This window comes from Aptenodytes patagonicus, chromosome W (genome assembly GCF_965638725.1).
Source record: "Aptenodytes patagonicus chromosome W, bAptPat1.pri.cur, whole genome shotgun sequence".
NCBI lineage: Eukaryota > Metazoa > Chordata > Aves > Sphenisciformes > Spheniscidae > Aptenodytes > Aptenodytes patagonicus.
The window spans coordinates 3,710,090-3,736,052 of record NC_134981.1 but is presented as its reverse complement, the minus strand read 5'-3'; the positions used below and the strand labels follow the sequence as shown (position 1 = coordinate 3,736,052).

The 25,963-nt window shown below is 48.9% G+C and overlaps 1 protein-coding gene across 4 annotated transcripts in view; it reads left to right on the top strand.

The window, feature by feature from the left end:
• LOC143171847 (CBP80/20-dependent translation initiation factor-like) overlaps positions 1-25,963 on the top strand; it is a 149,755-nt gene that overhangs the window by 80,456 nt on the left and 43,336 nt on the right. For all 4 annotated transcript variants that reach the window (XM_076360940.1, XM_076360939.1, XM_076360936.1 and 1 more), the window contains 2 exons: positions 312-388; positions 24,319-24,760. In XM_076360940.1, the coding sequence (XP_076217055.1) occupies positions 312-388; positions 24,319-24,760 (519 nt within the window). The remainder of the gene's footprint in view (positions 1-311; positions 389-24,318; positions 24,761-25,963) is intronic.

Genomic DNA, 25,963 nt, shown 5'->3' with positions numbered 1-25,963 from the left:
TCCCTGTAGATGGTGTATATTGGGATCCATCCATACGTGGTCCAGTTATTTGCCCCGTGTGGTTTCTCCCATAGAGAAATTGCAGGTAACTTCATTCCCTGCTCGTTGCAACGGCCCTGAGAGGGCACAAGTCTGTGGATTTCCAGACCTGCTTCAATAGGGTCTGAGATGTTGTAAGGGTGTTTGGATGGGAACTGTTTCTTTTATCATGCTCACAAGTTGGGTGTACAGCTCTGTCTCATGCTGACCCCTTCCATATTGATGCCTCCTGTAACTTGGAGCTGATCGCTGCTTTTCCCTCTGTTTTACAGGGTTACCATCCGTTGCCTCATGAAGCTGAAATTGCACACACCAAAAAACTGTTCAGAAGGAGGAGAAACGACCGGAGGTAGGTGAAACCTCTTTAATTTTTTTTTTTTTTTATCTTCTCTTCTTCATTGCACATCTTCCCCCACTGTCTCATGGAGGGTCTTTGGACAATACTGCTCTTCAGCAGCTGCCAGCGTTGGGTTAATGCATAAACCCTTATTTGAGCACTAACGTCCTGAAAATGCAGAGTCTGTCCATCCCTCTGGTTTGTCTTTTAAATGTGGGGTATGTCCTATATTGCTCCAGGAGTATCTTAAGGACCTCCTCTTCCCCTTATACTTGTTCCAGCATAGCCAGATCCCCCCAACTTGTGTTAGAAGAGGCAGCTGGCAAGGTATTATCTATAAAAGCTTTGAGTCCTTGTGACTTGCTTCCTCCCTTTCTATTGAAAAGCAAAATTTGCTGACTTTCAGGGTCGCCTGCAAAGTGGGTATGGTTGAGAGGGGTTTGCAGCAAGCGTCGGGTGCCTGTCTGCGTGAAGGAGGGGGTGTGCTAAATAGGCAGCTGAGTTCCTGTGGCAGTGGTGATTTCAATCCATTGAGTTAATTTAATTGGGTCGATTTGATATTTAATTGTGTAAATTGCATATTTAATTATATAAGGGCATCTAGAGTCCTTGATAGGAGTCACGACTATGGTTAAATGTGAAAATAAGCGGGGAACAAGGGAGTTAGTTGTAGATGCAGTTTTATTTCTGCCAGTGTGTTCTGCTGTGGCTGAGACAACACAACTGGGGCAATAAAGCATTTCTAAAACCAGGAGTTTGCAAGGTTAATGTTATTTAACAGGAGAGAAAGTGGCCAGTGTCTTCTCCTAGAGTGATCCGAAATCTGGGTCTGAGCTGTGATGCCTCACGTGGGGATTTTTGGGGGAGTCCTACAGACACCTGTAACAGCTGTTGGAGTGTGTCCTCAAATCTCTCCATCACTTCTCGACTCGTGAACAGCCATGATGTAGTTAATCCTGTGCTTGGTTTGGTTTTCCCAAATTTTACCAGGGACCAAAAAACAGCTGAAAAGAATTTGCTCCGGCATCCTAGAAACATTCTTCTGTGGGCAGGGCGGTTCGTCAGCAGCAAACTCTGTTTTCTCTCCTCTTTGGGTCTCCCTCCTTTTTTCTTGTATGCAATTTGAAGACAATTTCGTCTTGTGATCTAGGGAAAAAAAAAAGGGCTTGTTTCAGCTGGGTTGCAGCTCTGTGATCACCGAAACGTGGTTAAAACCAAGCTGAAGTCTGCTTGTGTTGCAAGAGAGGGCTGGGTGGGCTTCCTCGCAGCGCTGGGCTGGGCTCCCTGAGAAATCACAGCAGAGGTTGGAGCATCCTGCTCCCATCCCGGCTCACCAAGCAGGTCTTCCTCCACCATCCGAAGAGTGCGTGATGCTGCGGGAGAGGAGACCTGCAGAGCAAAGGGGTCTCCTGCCTGAAGCCCCATGCCCAAAGCTGCGCTGGACCAGAGCCATGGAACTGCGTGTTGGTTCTTCCCTCCCATCCGAAAACACAGCCGGCCTGAGGGATCACGCCAGATGTGTATTTCTTTCTGGTCCCTTCAGATAAACCATCAGCAGACAGAAGCATTCAGCCCCCGCAGGGCATCCCTGCCTCCCGCACAGATGGCAAGGAGAGATAGCAAAAGAAACTGCCTTGGGCTGGGGTTGGAAGATCACAGGGTGAGATACAGCCCAGACCAAGTAGCACTGGGATAATATCCCAGGAGGAGAGACAGAAGCCTTAAAACCCAGTTGACATGGCATCATGCGGGAGGAGACATGGGACCGTTTCAGCTCTAAGCAATCACGAATGAAATAAAATGGAAAGAGCAGAGGGGATGCAGTCCTGCACAGACATCCATGGTCGTGTCCAAGCTTAGACAGAAAAACATACTTATTTTAATTGGAAAAAGCTAAGAAGCCCAGGTTGAGGGAGTGGAGTGAAACAACAGTCTCTTAAATAATTACCTAAGCTGAAAAGGCATGGCCCCATCCCCTAGACTTCGGCTGGGGACCTCAGCAGCCCCCTTCTCCCCGCACCACATGGCTTGATGCTGGGGGTTTTCAGGGTCCCCTTGCCTCTGCAGTGCATTTGGGACTAGGAGGGAAGTTTTAGTCCTTCTAGTGCCTCTTTAGATGCCCCCAGAGAGCACTCGCTCCTTAAAATTGATTTCTAGCAGTTAGTGAGGTCTCAGAATGGTAGAAATAAGAAAAAAAAAAAGGGTAGAAATAGAGGGAAAAAAAAGGGAATAGGATAAAAAACCCAGACTGTATTGGAGCACAAACAGGTTACAAAGCTGTTCACACTTTATTGCAGTGCTATTATCTTAATGTCCCAGGCATCATTCTGGGGGAGAAGAGCTTCATTTCGGAGCTGGTGGAGCCACACAGGTGGTATAAACATCCCTCAGGATGAGATTTTATGGCCAGCAAAACAGTTGGGAGTTACGGGGTTTTTGTTTTAAACCTCATCTGGATTCAAAATTGCAGGACAGTGGATGGGCCATCGGAGGCAGCGAGGCTTGGGAGAGGCTGAGCGAGGCCATTTGGTGGCGCGTGGGTTGGGAGGGGAGTTAGGAAGCAGTTAGGATGCCTGGACCCAAGGGAGGAAGAGCTGGTTTCTTAGAAAGGGGTTGGTAGCAGCCAAGGGTGGGAGTAGGGTTGATGCGCAATGGATTTGCAAGAAGAAAAGAGGTTGTCCTGCTCCGTTGCTTAGAAGCAGGTGTGGCCCCAAAGCCCTGGCGCAGTTGGGTCTGGTTTTCATCGAGCAGCTTTTCCCCTTCTCCTGAAGGCGGTGAGCACCTGGCACTAAGCAGCGCCCCACACCCCACGAGCGATGCCTGTCTGTAGTGCACCGTCTCTCCCTGCCCAGGACCTGCCTCCTCTGAGAAGGATGACACATCCCAGGTGACCACGGTGGGCATCCTCCTGCCATGTGCAGGAGTCACCGCTCGCAAGTGGACATCCAGCGTGGGTCGAGGAGTCAGCCCCCAGGCTGACCTCTGCACGATGCGCAGGTCCACCTGGCCTTGCCTGGTTGTAGCTGACCTTCAGGTTGGCTGGTACTTTATATGACACAGCTATTATAAAAGAGCTGATAAAGCACATTGGTACCCAGAAATCTGCCTATTTTTTTCCAGCTGGTCTTATAAATGATACCGGTTCCCCCCTAGAGCGCGCGTGGGCTCCTCTCCCCTCCGTGACAGTGACATTCAGAAGGGGCCACGTCTTGGGCTAGCGAAGCACCTTTTGTTTCTCATGCGAAATGATGCTGACGTCCGGCCATGCTATAAATAGCGCCCGTCCCTGCTTCCTTCCCGTCACCTTTCCTCGGGAAATGCTGTCACCGCGTTGTGGAGGAGCGCGGCTCACCTACCCTGAGGTCTCTGCCGTGCACCTTTCACTCCCTTGGGGACAAGCAACCCTATGGGCGTGCAACCATAGCTCTCTCCTTGCATATAGAATACGTTTTTATGTTCCACAAGTCATTTTTCCATGGGATGCATGCTTCATTTGTTGCATAAGGTAGATATGAAGAGCGAATTAGAGGTGTCATTAAAACAGGCTTCGACTTTCCCTGTTAAGGACCACTGTGGGTTTGTTGGACACATTTTCGGTAACAGCGATCAACATCAGAGCCACACCTGGTGGAGGGTTTGGTTGCACAAGGCGGTGTAAAAGCCTACGGGAGGTGGTGAGGTCCTTGTTGCAAAGAGCTTATAATCAGGGCAGGAGACCAGGGAGAAGTATCGCCCTCCCCACCTCACCCAACAGAAATCCCACACCCGGTGTTTTCTCTCTTGGTTTAGACACATGAGGTGTAACTTGTCACCTCCTGATGAGGGTGGTGGAGAGCATCACTGCTTGATGGGATTGTTGAAGGAGAGCAGCAGAGGCAAGTTTTTTCGTAGATGTCCACGTGAGCAAGTGTTGAACACCAATGAGAGTTTTATTGTCCCAAACGCTAATCCGCCGTTTGCTGCCGCACAAGACCCACCCTACCTCCATATCACCAAAGGCAACTTGGTTTGACCTCCCATAGGCAACTACCTCTTGGGTAGGAGGGACTTTCCCTGGGTGGTGGCAGGACCTCTCCTGCCCTTCTCTCCTGCAAGCCGTCGAGAGAAAAAAAATACTCTGGGATATGGGGCACAACGGACCCATTTCTCAAGTCCTCTGCTCCGACCCTTCCCAACCCAATGCCTCTCTGCTAGCGGAGCACAAGCTGTGCTGGGACGTGGTCTCCTTGGGCAGGTGGGCTCTGAGTTTGGCCCCTTGTTTTTAAAAAGTTCCCGATAAACGCCCTTTCTTAAGTATCGAAGCATTGCAAGTCAACTTGGTGCTGCACAGGGTTTCTCCAGTTCCCATGGCATCCTGGTATGATGTGTTTTGGGATGGAGGGTCCAGCTGGCCAAACCCCATGGCCCAAAAATGCATGCACAGAGGCTTGCACCAGCCTTGTAGGAGTGATAAGAAATGTTGCCCCATTTAGATAGGATTTACAAGGAATATATGGAGTTGCAGTGGGTTAAGACAGGTGAATTCGTACCTACTTCTTGGTCTTCTGGTTAAGAGAGTGCTGAAATTGTTCTGCATCACCTAAGGAAGGGGACAGTTTTGCTGAGGACTGGGAAAAGGTTGCTGGAGAAGTCTTAAAAAGTTTGCGCCATTGTAATCACATTGGTTCAATCACATCTTGTTGGATTCAGAAGTCAAATCAGGCTGAATACCTTACCAAAAGGAAATCCTCATGTGTGCGTAGATGCTGGCTGGTATCTCACGGGGCTTTTGGTGGTCAGTCTATGGGCAAGGACAGGAGAGGATGATAGAGGGAAGCGCAGCCCCATGTCTTGGAGAGGATGGAGTAAAAGCCTAAGAGTTAATCAATCCCCCCTTTCCAAAAGGCATCTGAATTCCTCTCTTCAGGAAAAAAGGTGTGGATCCCTTGTGCTTCCTCCGTGCACAGCTGGTGTGTCTCCAGGCTTTGGGATGACCGGAGCCACAAGGGGCTGCTCTGCCTGACCTGGCCAGGGCTGTTGGGGACCACGGCCAGCCTCGGGTGAAGGACCGTCACCCGTAGCTGTGGCTGAACTTCGTGTCATCCCCTCCTTCTCCTGTTGGATGGGGGTTTAAGAGGGGTATTTCTGCACCTGGGAAATCCATCCCTCATAAAGCCCTTGCGTGGGGATAAGGAGCTGGAGCAGAAGACTGCGTAGCTCCTCCTGGCTCATACACGGAGAGAAGGGGTGGGAGCAAAGAGGCTTGTGTGCTTTCCCCATCTCCCTTCAGCGTGCCCCAAATACTTACAGCTTTTGACAACAGGATTACAGACACGTCCCCAAGTTTTCTCTTGCGTTGTCCCAGTTTGCTTCCTACCGTTAACTTGGCTTTACACTTAAATGATCAGGAAAAAACAGTCTGGATTTTTTTTTTTGTGTGTGTGTGTGTGTGTGTTGTTTTCTGTTTTTAATTAGATTCAGAGCTGGGGGAGGCAGAAATATCCTCCTTCCCCGGAGAGCCCCGGGTGGCTGTCAGGGACGGTTTCCTCTTCCTGAAGCAGGAGGGTTGTGTAAGCGCCGCTGACCCCTCCTGCTCGCGCCCACGCCGAAAACCGGGTTAGCTGGGGTGAGTGCACGTGGGTGGGCACCCCCGTCCTGCCTCCCTGCTCGGAGCCCGGCTCATCCCGACGGGCCACCACGTTGCTGAGGGACCTCCCGGGGCATATCCCAGCTGGTCCACTTGGCCCCAGCCAGGGCCTTGCACAGAGGCGAGCATGGCCCTGCATAGGGACCTGCAAAGGACCATCACGGCGGGCTCGGGGCCAGGCAGGGAACGTCCCAGATCCGCCGGTGGCTCCGCCAAGGAGCGTAGGCAAGCTGTGATATATTTCTTTTCCCATTATATTTGATTTTACAGACCCTCAGGGACACTCAACCACCTACAGTGATTAGTTCGACTGATTAAGCTGCTTTTCCTCTTGTGGCAAACTCCTTTTGTGAAGGGTTTTCAATAGCCACGCTGCTCGGGACATTGTTCCTGTACAATTTCCTTTCAAAACACCATAAAGGGCACTCTACCACTTTACCCTGTCATAAAACATCACAGGAATCAGCTTTGCCCAGCTTGCTCCTTCAAGGGCAAGATCTCCTCGTTCGGGGAGGAGGTATGGGGTCGGGTGGGAGTTGCAGGACTGCATGACGCTGGAATGAGATGGAGCCATTAGCAAGGGGGATTTGAGATGAGATGAGACGTAAAGCAAAAGTTTTCTGCTTTTTTTTTGTTGTTGTTTGTTAATATGAGGAGCCAGGGTCACCCAGGGAAGTGAAAGATAAAATAAACTTGAAAGCCCAGAGAAGGAAATGCTGCTTCGCACATGTCGGCTGGTTCAGCCTTGCCCGGCAGAGGCTGGGAGCGGATGCGGATGCTCTCGAGGTACCCGGGGGTAAACGGCGCAGGGGGAGAAGGGCTATTTCTGCTGAAGAAATGCGCTGCTGTGAACAGCAAGCAGATAAAACTGGCCATGTAATTAAGACTGGAAATCAGAGGAAGGTCTGCCTTGATTGCCACCAAGAGAGTAACAGATGTAGGGAACTGGAGGGGGTTGCAGTGGCACAAAGTCCTTCCTCCCTGTGTTTGTAGTTACTCCCATACCCTCTTACAAGGCTATCGGGTAGGTCCGTACGAAGACCTGGAGTCGTTGGGACCTGGTTAGTCCATCAGCTGCTCTTTGGGCAAGGCAGTGATGGAGCAGGGCAGAGATGGTATCAGGAGGGGTCAAGCAGGAGCCCCTTCCTACCCGCAGAGCTGCGCTGGCCAGACGCGCTGGCATCGCCCAGCCCCACTGCCCTTCCTTCCAGGCGTCGAGGAGAAGGCTCTGCCAGGGGTCATGGTGCTGGGACCCCGCTCTCAGGAGGAGGTTGTTGAGAACAAAGCCTGCACCAGGCTCCCCGTTGAAGGAGCAGTCCTTGAATGATCAAAAAGCCGCCTCCTGATGACCCGCGGGCATCCGGCTGGAGGTGACTCAGCCACGGGTGGAGCTGCTGGGCGGCACTGCAGCTTTTTGTCAGGAGGGACCTCTTGGAGCTGAGATCTGGAGGTGGCTTGGCTACATCAAGACCCCTCGCTGCCTTTGCACCGTGCTCTGAGCTCAGTGAACAGGACACAGCATGGCATGGGGCTGTAATAGTCCAACACCATCCCTGTGCAGTAACCCCAGCCCTGGTACCTACAGGACACAGATGATCAAACAGCTCTGCAGAAGCCGTCTGAAGTTCAACCAAGTTTATATCTAGCATCAGTCCTAGACTGGCTCATCTTAGAGCCACTTGCCTGCCCCAGCACCGTCCCCAGAGCTGCACACGTGGGGTCTTCCCATTAGCTGAGCGGTCCATGTGAAACACCAGTAGCAGTAAGGTGGAGCAGTTGGTATTTAGCATCCATCAGGGAGTTTGTTTTGCCTGTCACCCGTGTCTCAAGCTGTGGCGGGGTGAGTAGGGGTTTTCCACCCAGCTGCTCTTGTTTCTGCTGTTGTGATCAGCGCTAAGCCCTTACACACTGAGGGTGTCAGTGAAAATAGGCCCAGCCGTGAGTCACCCCTGAAGGCAGATGGTGCGGCTGCAAAACACGCCACGAAAGGCGATGCCGTATTTACAGCTCCTTTCCCGACGCTAGCAACAACTAAAAGGATTTTGCATTTCATGTGATGCGGGGAAAATGTACTTCTGCAAATATCGGAGCGCTCTGTGGGCTCAAGACTAATGCAAAGAGAAAAATAAACCTTTATGAGTTCAACAGGATGCAATCCACATGAGCAGGACTTCAGGAGATGCGTATCCATTACTGTTCTCCATATCTGCTCCGTCCTCCTTGTGTGCCTAGCCAAAGGCATGGTGCAGAAGGGTTAAAAGATACTCATCTAAGCAAATTTAATCCTTTCCTTTCATTGTTCCTTTTTTTTAATGCCAGGAGGCAGTGGCAGGAGAGAGCTGGGTGCGTTTCCCAGCTGCAGGGTTGCCACCTCTCTATTGAGAGCGGCTTTGTCATTACATAAAAACTCTACAACACAAGACTTTTTATTCCTTTTTTTTTTTTTATGATCTTGGCGACTGAAGTGACCTCTGTCCTGCAGACTAAATTTAACCTGAATTGCCAAGCTGCCAGTAGACTTTATGGCATCAGGAGGCTTTTGCAGGTTGTTTTTCTCCATCTCTGCAGCTGATTGAAAGACTTTATGTAGCACCGGCAAAACATTTTACTGTTACGAAACCTCAATAGAAATGTAATGGCCTGCTTGGATAAGCTGAGGGTCTTATGATGTTACTTCACAGAAAGCAAAATAATTGCTCCAGCAAAAAATCCAGGAGAACTTCGGTGTGTGGCTGTGGAGGAGGGACACCTGATTTCATCAAAACTCGGTATTTATTAGGTATCTTTCTCCTGTGTGGCGGCAGGGGCTGGGCTGCAGGACAGTGAGTTGTTGGCACGGACAGCTCTTCGCTCCTTTTCTGCTGCTGACCATTCTTGTGAGTGTTAGGGAACGGGGAGCAGGAGCTTGTGGTGGCTATACAACTAGGGAGAAGGTTAGCAAGGCAACTGCTCTTGTGTCCAGGGCCCTGGGGGAAACATGGCAGACCTCATTTCAGTCCTCACCTTTATCAGAGACTGCTGGGATTCACCTCCATGATCACAGCTGCTATTTCAGATGCCCTAGCATATCATGAAACCCGTGGAAGGAGCTACCGGACACTGGACCTTGTGAAACCTGCACCGAAATGGGGTGGGAGCCTGACAAGATGCAACAGAGCATCTCGAGTGACACCACCACCTAAATCCCACCGCATGTGTCCATAACTAAGTTGACTATATATGAACTGGGTGCCAAAGTTCCCGTTATGCTCAGAGGGGATGCAGTCACTGTAGTTTGAAGGATGGTTCATCTCAGCATGAAGCAGGCATTTGGCCTGGTGACTCACTCCCCAGTCTCCACCACCTGGTTGAGCTGCCATGGAGTTTAGATCCCCACCTCACATTTGGCCTCTGACATCGCAGACACCTAAAATTAGGCAATTTGAACCCACCGTCTGTGTGAAGCTGTGTAATCCCCTCCCCGTGCCTGTGTGCTCCATGCATTAAATGGTATTTTCTCTTGTGGTTCTGTACGCTAGGCACATATGCACAGGGCCTGAAAGTCTCCACCATGGCACTCTGGTAAAAGTCCTGCACAAGACTGAACTTTGTGAACAACCCTACAATAATCTGATGCTGCGTGGAGAGGAGGGAGGATTCCCCTTCCCCTGGGACAAGGTGGGGATTCCCAAAGGTGGAAATCATAGGTGCTTGGAGAGCCCTGGAAAGCTTCTCACTGAGATCTTCTGGTGCCCACATAAGAAAAATGAGTCTGGCCATCTTATGAGAACAGGTTTCCTTGCTTTATTGTGCCTTCCCATGTTGACCAGAACCAAGGAAGTCTGAAAAACAAAGAGCTGTGTGAGGAGTTGAGCCAAAACACCTTGTGCCGGAGGAAGCGCTGGGACGGGGATTTGTTTCTGGGCTCTCTTCAGCAAGAACAAAGACTTGAGACTGGGCATCCCGTTCTGTCCCGTCTCATGGAGGAGAAATCTCTTCCCAGCCAAGGAAAGCAAGGGTTTCCACCGAGACATTTTCGTGCTCGCAGAGAGTACTGCCTTGGCACTTCTTGAGAAGCTTTGGGGGCAGCAGTGTCCACTTCTGACCATGCTTGCCATAAGTATTTCTGGTGTCTGAAGAAAACGGGCTTGTGTCTGTACCTGGAATATGCACACAGCTGATGAGATCCCTCACCCACATTTAGCTCGACCCCTTGTTGAGGCTGCCTGGCTTCACTGGCCAGAGCGAGCCCTCCTTACCCATCAGCTGTGTAGGTACATCCTACCTGAGTCTACCAGCCAAGCCGGCTCAGCACTGCTAATGAGCAGGAGTTGACACCAGTCACGGGTGTTTCAGCAGCCTGGGTGAAGTGTGTAGTTGGGGGTTTTGCCCTTAGTTTTTTGTAAACAGGTGTCGACGGAGCAAACCGTTGTCATCACAGGTGGAAAGGTTTAGCCCTGAGCCCCTCCAAGGCATTGCCAACTCCTGCTACAATCCCTAACTCGTTTTCACTTCACTTAACAATTTGCACCTTCTTCTAGAAGGTTTCTTCTAGAAGGGAGCTGGTGGGTGGATGTCCAGTTCATGGATCTGGTATGTCCTAACACAAAACGTGAGCTGACCCAAACCCTTGGGGTTGGGTGGGATTTTGGAAATTGGTTGATGAGAGCTGTAGGGTCCTTGGCTCTGCCTAAGCTGTGTTGTGGATGTGGATGTGCTCCCTTGGATTTGGTCCTAAATGTTAAGAGAAAAGAGATATATGTGCCTAGGTGTGTCATGGGCACGTGAAATCATGGGAGGGTCAGGAATGGACCCTAAAGCGGTGTGGCTCGTAGTCCTGTGTGTGAATTTTAAAGCTATTGACTAGCTTGTGTTTAAAGGACAATACTACTTTATTTTACATGAAAATCTGCTGCTCTGCATCATTATTATCTGATTCTGACTTCTCAGGCATCATCTTCTTGTCCACTATTTCATCTCTTATAAAAAAATGGTTTTCCCTCTTGTTTACTCTCCTTGTCTTTCACTCTCCGCTTAAAGATATATGTATACACATATATATAACCAAGATATATACATATATAACCAAGTTGTCCCAACATTCTCTCTTGCAAAATGTCTTCTCAGTAGACTTTACCAAAAGAAAACTCCACGCTTGTTCCCGCAAGCATTGCATGGGCTAGTCAAGAGGTTGGGATCGCAACGGCACACGTCCTCTTCAGGCCAGGTAATTTTTGTGCTGGAAAGATTGCTAAGAAAAGCCCCAAAATCACTCAGGGGTGTGCCATGCAAGGTATTTACTTGAAAACTCTTTACAATAAGCTGACAGCCCGTGTTCATGCAATTTTCACGCTGCCTTGAAGGGTTGCACTATTTCCAGAGACGCTGCCATGCCAATCTATTAATGGCCAGCGCTAGGGCTCCTTTCACAAATAAAAATAGTCACAGGAATGGCCCTCACCCTGGATTTTAAGATTGCGAGTTATTTTGGGTGAAGGCGAAGGTGAACTGTTTTACGGCTGACATGAAAGTGTCGTTTTTAAGGCTGTGAAATTTTGGAAAAGCCTTAGAAACCCATTTTCAGAGGTCACCAGGACAAACCTCTCCTGCTGGGCGAGTGAATAGAAATGAGTTCATAATTACAGAGTATAGTAGCGACACGTTTGCTTTTTCACTGTTTTAATTGAGGTTTTTCAGAAAGGAAGAGAACTTAAAACAATACAGAAATGTCTTTTGTTCTTCCAGGGCCATTTACTGAGGGCTTTGCAGTGAGAGGAGAGGATGTTTATTAAAGAAAGCAACAATATCAAGTCGTTATTTTAGTGCCGAAGTGCTGTTCCTAGCTGGAACAAAACGAAATGTTTTGGATGGACTGGGTACTTGTTGAAAACTAGCATTGAGCTAAATGATTTGCAGTGCTTTTAGTGAACTCAACAAACGGTGTTGAAGCAGAAGAAAGAGGAAGGGAAGGAATTGAAAAGGTTGAAACACCCTTTTCCTTCTCAGTAGGATTTCCGAGTCAAATTAATTAGGTTTAACGTGGGTCTGAACCCGTGGAGCAGCATCTGGAAATCAGGTTTTCATCCTCCTCCTTATGCTCCTGTCTCCTCCGTGCCCTCCTGGGAGCTGATGGTGGTTACTGGAGCCACCACGGGGACTCTCTTCGGGGTTGCAGAGGGAACAGCCCAAACCCACCAGGGATGTCACGGCCGTCCACGCTCAGCAGGGTGCAGAGGAGTTGCGCCAGCATAATGGTGGCTGCGAAAAGCTGCCATTGGTGGGAGAGCTCTTCTCCTGAGCAAACTCGGGACCAATAATTTTTTTCTTTTTAAGGACAAAAGTAAGTCTCTGGTGGTGTACTTGCCTGCAATGATGAGTAGCAATGCTAGCATCTAGCTAAATCATAGCGTTTAGAGCGTAACGATGCAAAAAACTCTTCTAGGCAGCTGAAAGCACCTAAGCAGAGATGCTGTTAAAATAATAGTCGCTGTCCTGCTTAAGAATTAGAAAAATTGAACCAGTGCTGAAGGACAGGCCACGTTTTCAGGAACAACTGCACTAAAGGTGCATCTCAGAGAGGAATCACAGAATATCTTGAATTGGAAGGATCCCATAAGGGTCGAGTCCAACTCCCTGCTCCTCACAGACTGCCTAAAATGAAACCAAATGACTTAAGAAAGCTGCACTGGCTGAAGCTGAGCATCCCAGAGAACAACATGAAGAACTCCTTGTTGGAGTGCTGGTCCTTCACGATGAGGTTCCTCAAGGATTAAGTGTTCATATGCATGAAAGTCCTGAACAAACAGTCGGCACTTGCCCCTCCTGCCCGAGCAGAGCCGGCGGTCGCCGATGAGCAGGGCATCAGCTGAGGGGTTGGTTACAGGCAATTTAGAGACAGATCATCGTTTCTTTCAGTTTGATTGTCCGCAACATCGCTGGGAGTTATTACACTAAATTAATTCTCCGAACTGCAGGTCCCCAGAGGACAATATTGTCTTGGCGGTTTGTTCCTAAAAGGGCTCAGCTGGGTGATTGCGTTACTGCGGCTTAATGAATTACGGCACGTGAGCTGGGTGGTGGTAATTGCCTGCACGTGCTGCTGGCTGTGCATGCAGAGTGCCTTACGCTGCAACCCCTCCGCCCAGCTGGGAGATAACTTGTCTTATCTTATGGTTGCCATGCCATCCTGCATCAGCAGAGGGGCAGGAGTTTTTCATTTGCAATTAGATGTGCTAGTGGTGTGCCGGAGCTGGTCTGGAGTTCAGTAAGAGCAGGAGGAGAGCTGTGATGGGTGACACCAGACCACCTGGCTTGGTGACCAGCAATGGACACCAGGAGGAGAGTGAGAAGAACCAGGTATGCATGTAATGCTGCTTCCCAGCAGTGCTCTCCTCTTCTTAACGGTTGGACTCGATGATCTTAAGGTTCCTTTCCAACCAAAATGATTCTATGATTCTCCAGGAATTTACACTTTGAAGATCTGCAGGACCACATTTGCTCACCTTTGTGTCCAGTAGCTCCTAGTGGATTTTCCTTGCATGACTTTGGCAATGTGCTTTTTGAACCCTTGTAAACACCTGGTACGCACATCTCCTATAGCATAGCTCCACAGTTTAACTGTGCATTATGTGAAGAAATATCTCCTTTTGCTTATTTTGAACCATCCTTCTTTTCATGTCATGAGAGTTAAAGTGCTCACGTGGCTGTGCCTGCAGACTATGTGCCCATTGAGTACTACCTTAGCTCTTCAGTTCTGTTCAGCAAAGTGGGAGTCAGCGTTTAATACAGTTTGTACCATTTTGAAAGCAAGACCATCAACAGAAGCATTCAGCAGTGCCTGCTCTGGGATCATAGAATCATCGAATGGTTTGGGTTGGAAGGGACCTCTAAAGGCCATCTAGTCCAACCCCCCGCAACGAGCAGGGACATCTTCAACTAGATCAGGTTGCTCAGAGCCCCGTCCAACCTGACCTGGAATGTTTCCAGGGATGGGGCATCCACCCCCTCTCTGGGCAACCTGGGCCAGTGTTTCACCACCCTCAGCGTAAAACATTTCTTCCTTCTGTCTAGTCTGATTCTACCCTCTTTTAGTTTAAAGCCATTCCCCCTTGTCCTGTCGCAACAGGCCCTACTAAAAAGTCTGTCCCCATCTTTCTCATAAGCCCCCTTGAAGTACTGACAGGCCGCAATAAGGTCTCCCCGAAGCCTTCTCTTCTCCAGGCTGAACAACCCCAACTCTCTCAGCCTGTCCTCATAGGAGAGGTGTTCCATCCCCCTGACCATTTTTTGTGGCCCTCCACCCAGGGCACCTTGGTCATCTTGGTTGTATTGGTGTTGCTTTGGTAGCTGATGATGTCACTTATTTATTTTTAACCAACCTGGCAGGAAAGTCTTCATCGTGTGGGCAAGCATAGGGTGCTGTTGGGTCAGTCAGCTGTAGGAAGAGTCACGGGGAAGCAATGCAAGAGCTGTCCCCAGGGAAGACAGCCAGAGATGAAACAATGCTGCAGTGTTTTGTTGTCCATCAACCTCAAAGTGCTTTTTGGCAGAGGGCTGCTCTCAGCATCCCCCCTTTCCCCGCGAGGAAACCAAGGCAGAAAGGAGGGAAGGGGCTGTGGTTGGACCTTCCCCCACCGCAGACCTCGCAGTGAACCCACGGCCACCAGATCCTTGTATGTGTGAACCCCGTCACCCATGAGACTGTCCTTCAAGGCTGCTCTTTTAGTGTCATGTAGTGCAAAACACAATCGTCTACGTGATGCTATTTCAGCCGGCCAGAATTGAGGGAAGGAAATATAGCGGCAGGTTCCTCTGCACTAGGAAACCGATCTGTTATTGAAATGGCTTTCTCTTTGGTGGAGTGTTTCCGGCACGGCTCCTCAGTACTGGAAATGGGTTTATCCATCTACATGTTGTTTTCCAACACGAGTTCATGGAGGTCTTGTCAGCAGCTGGTTGCTGGAGTGAATATAAAGTGAAATAACTTGTTTCTTTCTCCTGCTTTCAATCCTCAAATATAAATGTGCCGTTGGTGGTGATCACTTGGAACGAGCACCGAGGGCTTTCTGCTGCCAGGTTGCTCTCCAGAGTTATCTGGCAACTGAACTGAGAGGTAAGGGCAAGCAGAGGTTGATGCTTTCGATGGGTAAAAAAAGGTTTTACGGCATCCTCTGTGTCACACGAGGTCTTTCCATGACACCTGGCCCATTTGGAGAAGCCCAGCAGCACTTCAATGGTGTGGCTGCACAGTTTGGGTGGTGACTTCCAGTTTTTGGCCACAGCAAGTAGCCACCCTCTCTGCAGGAGAGCATTTACCACCCACTCCTTCTCCCTGCAAGCCCAAGTTGGGGACGTTGGCCCCGGAGACCTGGGACGGAGCAACGTGCTGAAGCTCTGCAGGGCCTCCTGGCATGGTTAGTGCGTGAAGAAGTTGCCAGCTCGAGTTGTTTGGGCTCTTGTTGCAGAAACAATATTTCTGTCTGACCCCAGTTAGCAACTGATGTTTGCAAAATAAAGAAGTCAAGGCACTGGAAATACTTTCCATTCCCACTCTTGTCTCAGCCCAAAATATTAGTATTAAAAATATTGCATCTATTATATGCAGCTAATATCTCTGCTGGCACGTAAATCACCCAGGGATTTTTCATCTCTGTATTAAAAAAAAAAAAAAGTTAACTACACTCTATTTTTGGATATTTGTTAACTGTTTTGTTTCCATTTATTCCTACTAAAGCCACAGCAGTCTGTCTCCAAGGGACCATCTGTGGGAAAGAGAGTCCCTATATTGATTTGGAAGGTGCCGGGGTCATTAACAGGCATGAAGGCGCTGAGTATCTGCTCTTTCTCTGATAATGTCTTTATTTAGCGTGACAGCCTCCAGGGCATGAGTGGACAACAGGCTTCTTTTTATTTCATTTAAACTAACATCGCTCCATCCATTCCCAGCGTTGTGCAGATGCTATGGATCATCCCAATTTCCCACTTAAAGCTGGGGGTGCTGGTCTCCAAGCAGCTACGGGACGCTGGAGCTGCAGAAGGTGACCCAGCTCTGTGCCTCACCCTGAGCTGCATGTTCCCTTCCAAACTGATGAGTGGAAACTCATCCAAGAGAAAGTAAATTTTTGGAGTGGATCAGACCCTGGCACAGCTCAGCACATCCACGTGAGCGTTAGGGGTAGCATGAGAGAGGAGGCAGGAATGGGGACAAGAGGAGACAACTCTTCTTTTGACAGTGGGACAGACTTAGGTAAACATTTGGGAAGCTGCTTAGGATTGTCATTGGGTTGCAATAAGTCGATGTCCAGATGGATCCTAGCTCCCAAAGCTCTACGCTAAATGCTATAGCATGCTGCATCATTTTTAAAGAAGTTTGTTTAACGTGTTTGATAAAGGCTTCTGGCACACATAAGTCCAAAGCATCTCTGCTCCTTGAGTTGGTGTTTTACCAGATCCCCGTGTCGGAAGTAATTGCTTGCCGTGGACTTTGGGTCAGCTCATGTGTCTGGACAGCTGTTAGGAGATCCTGTCAAATCTTGCCTTAGCTTCTACAGGAAAGACATTTATTTCTTCACTAGAAAGCACTGGTATAAATAGGAGATGGAAAAAACCTAGGATGTCTCCTTGCTTGCAGGTCAAAGAGTCACAGAGGTCTAAAGGAAGACAGCTGAACAAAAAGGCAGCAGGTGGGGGCTCGTACGTACTATTTAGGTTGTGTCTTGAGGGACAGGACCATGGAGGGATGGTGGTGGGCTGTGTCTGTGCATCTTGGCACGGGTTTAAAGCTTATATCTCTTGGAGGATTATCGGATCTTGGGATAACTGATCAGCCTTGGTGTATTTTTAAAGGAGGCAGCCTGGAGTCTGCGATATAAGCTCTTTTATTGCATAGTAGTAAAAGATGAATCTATATTCATTCAAGTCACATTCTTACCAGTAGTCCAGGATCCGTGTGTATTTGCGCTCAGCAGATTTTTGGAAAACGTCGTGTGCCGTGGTTGTGTCTTTCAGGTTTAAACTATTTCAACTAAACTGGATTCAGTTCCTTGTCACTGTATTTTCCTATGGTTTTCATGTAATTTTTGCAGTCATGTTTACAATACGCTAAGAATCCAAAAACATAATTCCAAGCAATGTAGTTTATGAAGAGAACCATTTCCAAGCAATTTCTACATGAAATCACTGCAGTGATTTCTACACCAGTCTGGGCAGTCAGCCTTGAAGTCCAGGGGGTGTCTTCCTAGCTGGTTGCCCACCCTGTGCAACAAGGGCCTCCATCTGGACATCCCTAATGATTTGTGGGAGATCCAGCAAAGCATTTAAAGAGCTGTTTTGGAGCTATCTCGCATGCCATCTGTACTTGGGATGTCTTTCCCAAGCTGGTGTTGCAAAACAGCTACTTAAATTCCTCCTGAAGATTCATTTCCATGAAGCTTAGAAGAAAATAGCTGACTCAGGCAGCCTGTGCGGCCAAGCATTGCAGCATGTGAGGACTTTCATTGGACTTCAGCAGCAGACAAGTTTGCTCTTCAATGCGTTGCTGGGTCTGCTCCGATGGACTTTGTGCCGTGTCGTTTCAGCCCAGCAGGGCTGTCTCTGCTCCTGCAGCACAGCCTGCAGACTGGGCGCTCATCTGGTGGTCCTGTGAGTGGGGTGTCCATCACTGTGGTGGGAGAAGTAGTGGACACCGATGGCGTGAAGCGATGCTGCAGGAAGGCACAGGGAGAAATCAGGTCCGTTTGTGTGTTTGGAAAGGCCAAATCAGTCAGCATCCCATAGCAGAAGACAGTGCATCCCATGATGAACCGTGCTTTGCGTCAACCCTACACCCATTTTTTGGATGCATTACTGCATGAGCACCTTGGGTGTCTCTGTCTTTCAGTCACAGAATCACGGAATGGTTTGGGTTGGAAGGGACCTCTAAAGGCCATCTAGTCCAACTCCTTGCAACGAGCAGGGACATCTTCAACTAGATCAGGTCGCTCAGAGCCCCGTCCAACCTGACCTGGAATGTTTCCAGGGATGGGGCATCCACCACCTCTCTGGGCAACCTGGGCCAGTGTTTCACCACCCTCGTCATAAAAATCAATGCTACCAAGTTGGTTTATAGTGAGTCTAGTTGTGTTGTAAAGGCCAAACGAAATCATCTTTAGCAAACAAAGACAGGCGTGATGTCCAGGCCCAAGGGAGGGTTGTCAGCAGCAGCTGTACCCCAAGACCAAGGTGGTGACCAGAGGACTTTTTCCCAGGTAGGCAGCTCATCTGAAGGTTTCATAATGCTTTTCCCAGCAGCCAGATGCTGTGAGCCTCATCAAAAACATCTCTACCCTCACAGGGTTGTTTTTGTTGGCTGTGCTTGTCTTCTGGAGTTCATTGTATGTTTTCAAGGATGCGTACGTGTAAGACCTAAAGCACGCATCATGTCTCAACTGTTTGAAGATGATTTGAGATCCTGATCACCACCGTTTTGACAGGTGGGTTTTCTACGCTTCCAAAATGCCATGCCCATCCGGACGCGTGGGCTGGGTCTATTGATCGGGATAGACTTTAACCCTAGTGACAGAAAGGCATAAAAGAAATGTGAATAATTTCACTTTTGTTTTCAGGAGTGATCATGACATCTTGTTCCCTTCTCATCTGAGAAAAATGCAAACAAAAATGAAACTGGAGCCAAGTGAAACCAGTTAGAGAGAGAAAGCCAAAGGGAAAACACACACAGAAGTCCTGTGTTCTTCATCCTTGGAGCTGGTGGTTGTTGCTTTCTGTGGGGTTTTGAGGTTTTTGATTAAATTGTGTGGAACCGTCAAGCTTATTTGAGTGTTTCCCATTCTCAATCATAGCGAGGATAGAAAATGGCCATGGCTGGAGTGTGGTGCTCCCCGCACCAAAGCAACGCTGAGTTATCATAGTACACACACGTAAAACATCACAGTGCCTTTGGAGGCAGGCTTGGTGAAGAATACTTTTGGGGGAAGTCAGGCCTCTAGTATAGAAATTCCTCCTCATTATATTAATAGCAATATTCCCATTGACCTCCCAGTGCAGAATTAGACCTCCAGGACCAGTTTTAGATGCTGTAAAATTCCACCAGCTCCTAACTGGGATCCTTCAGGCCTTCCAGTTTGGACCACGATGTCCCTTAGGTGTCCAAAGCCAGTGCCAATGGCGAACCCCTCCAGCAGCGCCTGCTCGGGGGTGCCAGTCCGGTTATTTGGGGAGCTGCATCCCCTACTCATGGGATCCAAGACTGCCACGTAATCTGCACGGCTGCTGGGGGCAGAGGGGAGGATGTGCTGGTGGAACGCGGTGGTGGGATGCAGAGGAGCTGGCAGGGCTGGCGGGGTACCTCTCTCCAAGCCATGCCATCGTCAACTGCGTCCCTGGCCAGGGATGGGGTTGCCGTCAGGTTTCATGGTGCATGAAATGCTTAGTTCGGAAAGCCTGAGCCTAGAGACATTGCTTTGTTCAGGGGATGTTTCAGGGGACTCTGCTTCTTCCTGCCCTTTCCCTTTTCAGGGCAGCTGGCTAGTACAGCCGTGAAGAACCCAGTTGCTATCAGTCTCTGTGAATTTAAATCTTTCAGTGGTGTCTCTAAGAGTTTTATTTAATTTCCCTCCCTCAATGGAAAATTACTGTGGGATTTTCAAAAAGAAGGTGGGAGGGAGGTGGCCCTTCATCCCGTAGAGCCAGCCCCACTAGTCCTCCATTCGCAGGTACAGTTGCTGCGTGCCTTGGGGATGCTCTACTCTTCTAGCGTTGGGGGGTGCCACGGATAAGTGGGACCTGGGATCCTCATAGGAGTGGAAGGTCCCACAGAGTCCATTCCTGCAGCAGATCTTAATCTATCCCTTATAACGGCAATTGCTAATTAATTGCAGGCGTGTTAATAGCAAAGTTGATCATGAGATACTCCCAAGACTTAGCACCATATTCCTGGGCCTGATCCTGGCACAAAGGTGAGATCCTGCCTGGGCAGAAGAAAGAGAGAAACTTTCTGTCTGCAGAATGCAGTGAGGAATGTTTCCATTCACCAGAAGGATGAAGGGGAAGCAGAAGGTTTGACCTTGGCCATGGCACCGCTCTTTGTTCTCGACTTCTTGCCTGAGTGGCTGCAAGTCCGTGGCCCTGGCCGTGCCCACCAGGTATCAGGCTCTGCATGAAAGCAGGACAAAACCAGCATCCCTCCTCTGTGAGAGGCTTAGCGTGCCCAAGAGGGTTTGTCCCATGGGAGAGTTGTCTGGGATTGAGGGCAAGCACGATGTCCAGGCAGGTTCTTCGAAGGCAAGATCCAGGATATCCAAAGCATCCAGTCCCTGAGCCCACGGATGGGATCTCAGTCCGTTCGGGATGCTCTGCACCGCGGGTTAAATGTCTCGAGTGCCATTGGAGCTGTAGCTCCTTACCTCTCAGTATTTGCAGGAATTGCCTGACCAAATCTCCGTGCAACCACCAGGAGAATGTAACCCCACGTTGTCCTCCAGCTCTCCACATGCCAGACAAATGGTGGGGGCTCTCGGAGGACTTGTCTCGCTCGGGGGGATATGAGCAGGGCTGACGGGACGGAGCAACTGTGTTTTAGACCACAGCTGTCCACGTGTCTGGAGTTATTTTCCCCAGCCTTGTGCCTTCCAGCCCCTTTCCTTGGGAGCAAACGATGTAGTAAAAACTTGCAGGAATCCCGTATTTCTGAGCACGTAGGCTGGTAATCACCGAGACAGCTGAAGCCTTAGATTTGTTTGCGTAGGCTCCTCTGACAGAGCAGACATTTGTCAGATCTAAATTCTGTTGAAAGGTATCTCATTTAGTTAATTAAATAAAAAAATCAGTGGAGAAATGATAGCACAAGCGATACCATCCTATTTCCAGCTTGGCAACCCTGACTGTCTCCCCTTGGGTTTTAGTTCTTCTGCAGTTTCTTTGTAACTCTGAACGTCTCTTTAAGTCTCCACGTTGACTGATGGCCAAACCCCTGGTCCCACTGAAGTCAGGGGGAGTTTTGAGCTGAATCAGAATCTGGCCTTTGAAGTGAAAAGAGTTATTTAACATTAAACAGAGGCAAGAAGTAAGAGACCGGTGTGCTCTCTAGGTACTTTTTCTTGTAGCTGAAGCCGGGTTCCCCGCAAGGCACCGTGTCCTTACAGCAAAGGATGAGCAGAGAGGGACAGAAGAAAGATTTCCCAGTAGCTGCAGCATTTTTCTGGGGTGGATTCTTCCTTTTCTCGGAGATGTTGCTGTGGGATTCAAGCTTCAGCTGTTCCTCCCTTCGGCATGGCAAGCCTAAAACCCTGGGCTGGGAGGTGCCTTTGGGTTCCTACATGGTCTGGTTCCCTAAGCTTGGCAGGTCACCCCAGGCCACCATCTCGGCTCTCCTGCTCTCGAGCACGCACGAGGTTGTGTTCCATCAACTCAGCCCCCAGCGGATGCATGTGGTGGGGTGCCCTTGTCCCCATCTTGCCCCTCCCTGGGGCTGTCTATGTCCCCAGCACCTTGGTCACACCTGAGAGCAAGGATGGGTCATCCCAACCTCCCGGGCTTTGCGATGCTGTGCAGTCAAAAAAGTTTTAAGATCTGGGCCCCGTTCTCCCTGCTTTGGCTCTTCTTTGCTGCAGAGTCCTATTTCTTCTTGGCTTTTCTTCTTCGCTGGGGTGTTGGGAAGATAAAAGCACACAACGAGTCTCTGCCTGAATGCTGGATTATCGTCTAGACCCCTGCCTGCTGCCAAGTCACGGACATTGCTTCTTGTTTGCCATTCTCCTTCCTTTGCCTTTCATTTCTTGCAATTTTTTTTTCCTAACTTGTTTAACTCTGGTGTTTTCCATCCTGTGGTCAGTGACTGCAGAGCTTCGGTTTGTGTTTGCTCTGCTCCTTGCCATGGGGATACTGCTTTTTAGCTGTCCTGTAAGGGGACGGAGCTGCCTGTCCTCTCCCTGTCCTATTGCAAAAGCCCCAAACCGAACAATCTTGCACATTCCACATTGGCTTAAGTGGTTTTTTGTAATCTTAAACCATTTTTTTTTTTTCTTTCACAGCCCTTAAACAGAAACGGTTTGGTTTATAATATCATTATGTCTTTAGGAAAAAAAAAAATGTCCCTGCACGCATTTCTTGCAGGAATTTACAGCAGAGGTTGGTTCCCAGCTCGTTTCCAGGCATTTTGCCTTACCTCTGCTTAAATTAAAGCTGTGTCTGTGTGCAACTTTTGTCATTTCTGTGCAATATTTGCAGCTTAAATACAGTAGCAGCCTGTCTGGCTAATGACCCAGGAATAAAAGTGCACCCAAACAGTTAAACTCAGATGTCTGAGGCGAGAGAAGAGCAAAACCACAGAAAGCAAACGCTGAATTATATCAGCAAAGCTCTTGCACGCTTAAGCATGTGAGGGCTCAGTACTAGATAAGGGTTTTAACTAACTTTTATTTTGACATTCCCCTTTTAATAAGCGTTGCTCTTTACAAAGCGGTTTATGTGATTGCGTTACTGAGAGGAAACAAAGAAATGCCAGGAAAACTTGATGTGGAGAATCTGTACTCATAAAATGCTTGTAAGCTCCAGCAAACAGGAAAGCTTTCCCCAGGTCCTTCTTTTTTTTTTTTTTTTTTTTAATTCCCTGCCATTCAGCTTGCAAAAAAAAAAAAAAAACAAAAAAAAACCCACCACGTTGAATATCTCCAAAAACCGGATCCGCTGGTCTGAGACTAAACACAAATTCCTTCCACTGCCACCACGAACAAGCCTCTTCGTCCTGCGTTCGCCAAACATGAGCCCTCGCTCTTTATGGTTAAGAGCCAGTTGGCCTCGGAAAATAGGTTTTAACTCCTGGGGATGCCAAGGAATACAGATTTGATGGGCAGATGGCTTTGGCAGGCAGGGTTGGAGACTGTTTAGCCGCTGACCATTGAAATGTATTTGTGAATGGCCGCTTCCTTCATCCGAGCGCCCTTAGCCGAGCGGTACAGATGATGAAAATAAAATTAATTGCTATGCGACGGGTTTTAAATAAACGCTGGTATTTATCCGAACGGGGGCGGGGGCTTGGGGTAAGGGATAAGGCGAGCAGGGGGATTATAACGGCTACAAAACCAGTACGGATGCAGACCAGTGTGGTCACCGCAGCGCTCACAGTTGTTTCCCTGTTTCGGGGGACGATGCTGGGGAGATGTCCCTTGCGAGCCTCCAACACTGCTCCCAGCAGCCTTGTAAGGAGCTGAGCATTAAAGCATCCCACGTGCTCTCAGAGCCAATACCAAGCGTTAAAAAGGCAGCAGGCAGGCAGGGAGCTGCTGTCGTGCTTAGGACTAACTCTGCAGAGTCCCAGGCGAAGGCAGCCGACGCCAGGACCGTCTCCATCTTAATTGCATCCTTGACGATGGCATGCCGGCTCAGCCTTCTCCACTGGGGAGAGCCATGCTGCAGCTCGTGTGGAAATCTGAAATGTCCAAGGCTGCCAAAGCGTTTCTTCCGTTCAACCATTGATTTTTTGAGGACCTGCCATCTCGGCTACCAGTTATGGCCAGCACACAGGGGCTTGCTTACCCCTTCTGAGCCGCTGTAGTCTCTCGAGCAAACCATTTGCAGGCAATTCCTCCTCTTTGTGCCTGTTGAATTTCCATGTTATCCGTTTGGAGCCATATGTACCCAGCCTGCTATCCAGAGGTAATGGTCCTGGCTCCCCGTGCTGCCGAAGCCATGCGTGGTCCTCAGCTTCTTCATCCACACATGCGTCCTCTCCCAGCATAGCAACGATGAAGGACACGCATAAAGAAAGGCCAAACAAAAACCGTTTGGTGTGGGCACCTCTTTTACTCGGTAATTCGCTTTTTAGCTTTTTTTGCTCTCTTAGAAATTCCTGATACGCTTAAAATGATGCACTGCAAACCAATGCCATGTTGGTACAGCAGAGGTGGCAAGCAAGAGGAGCAAGTGGTGCTGTAGGCCAGGCTTATCAGGAGCTCCTTAGGTCTTCAGAAAAAAAAAATCTCCTGCTATTTCTTGCCTGCCTGACTTCCCGCTGCTGAGCTGGGACTAACCAAGTCTTCCCTGGTTTAGTGTGGAAGTAGCATAGAAAACACAGAAACCTGGGGTTTTCCTGGGAACCAAAGTCATGTTATCTAACTGTTCATGAAAACTTTCAGCTGAAACATGCCTGTTATTGAAAGAGATTTAGAGGCATGAGTTGGTACTAGGTTGTGTTAGATGCCAAGAAATTGGCTCCCCTTTTGTGGTGGGGAGACCCACAGAGTCCACCTGCCAAGGGCCAGGGTGTTTGGTGGGACAGAAGATGTGTTGACCAAACAGGACCATGCAGGAAAGGATGTACTAATGACTTCCTTTGACTTTCCAGGCGACAGCAGAGACTTCCCGGTGGGAACAAGTCTCAGCAGCACGCAGATCATCAGCAAGGTGGCACCAAACACAACAGGGACCACCAGAAACTCTACCAAGGAGGCCAGGCCCCTCACTCCTCAGGCAGGACAGGCCACCACGGCTACAGCCAGAACCGGAGATGGCACCACAACCAGAAGCACTCACCCAACGACAAAGAAACGCACAGAAACGCCAAAGAGACTGAGAATTTGAAAATCGAGGACACCTCCATCTGCACAGTGCATATTCCCGTGGAGACACACCGGGGCCCAGAGGCTGTGGAGAAGCAGTCTCAGCAGTACATCCAGGAGTCGGAGACCAAGCGGAAAGACAGTATTCACGAGCGCATTGGGGAAAGACCCAAGATCAATTTGCTTCAGTCTTCCAAAGACAGGCTGCGGAGGAGACTAAAAGAAAAGGTACTATTTCTTAGGGGAATGTTGAGTTTCCCTTTTTCCAAGAGTCTGGCTGTTGGCCATTCTCCTTACAAAGGGTGGGTTGGGCTCAAGGGACCTTTCCATGAATGCACCCAATTTATCTTAATCTCCCAGCGTCAACACTTCTCTCAAAGTGTCTTCATGCTTCTTCAGGAGGCCTTTTATTGACATAATGCTCGCCTCCTTGGTTGAGGTTGAGGTTGAGGTTGCTACCAGCGTGTGTTCTCCAAGAATGACTGGGAACTCTCCCCCTACCCACGCAAAGGCCCTCGGAGAAGGCTGGTGCACGCGTGAGCTGCAACGCGGGTGCTCCTTTCCCGGGGGCTGATCCCAACTGACTGCCTCCCGGTCTGCAGAGCTCATCGGCTTTGTAAAGAGGTCTAAAAAAGGCAATTTGTCTCCACAATTACAGACCTTTGACTTCTGAGTGCTGAATAGTTGGAGTCAGCTACTTAAAAGTTGATATCCATTTATCTCAGCAATGAATTGAAACGCCCTTATCTTTCCCCCTTCCTTCCAACAACCCAACAATAACAAAACTATTGCATGCAAGTGACGGAGGAGAAATCCTTTTTGGAAACAATATTCAGCCGTAGATTTCTGAGGAATTCGGAGATGATATCTTCACTTGCCCCCTGTGAAACTCAGATTCTTTCTCTTGAGATTCTTTTGTCAGACTGGAAAATGAGTCTGTGGGGGTATCTCCAATGAGATTTCCAAAATGTGTAGCAAAAATAACCTGAACATATACAATTCCATGGGAGTGCATGTTGGAAATGTATACCTTTGAATGCATGCGCATTTACTATTTATGTATGTGGCAAGAGGGGGACGAAGAGATTTTGTTAGTTATTTTTATGTTCTTTAAAGCAATGGGAGTATAGCAGAGACTTTCAGAGTATTCATTTTAATGCTTTCTCTGCGAATTTATAGTCTTATAAGACATCACATAAGCACCCACTCGTGGGTGGATGTAGTCAACACGACTGGCCTCCTGATGGGAGTTTTGGACAACTCCAACTGCCGGTTGGCGTTGGGGTTGTCCAAACAATTGCCACAGGTTTGTATTGTGTAGCACATTTCCAGATTGAACTAGAGGAGGAGAAGGGAGCAGACCTTACTCTGCCTTACTCTGGGGGAAAGGAACAAATGCATAATTAAATGTTGAAAAGAAGCAATAAATTC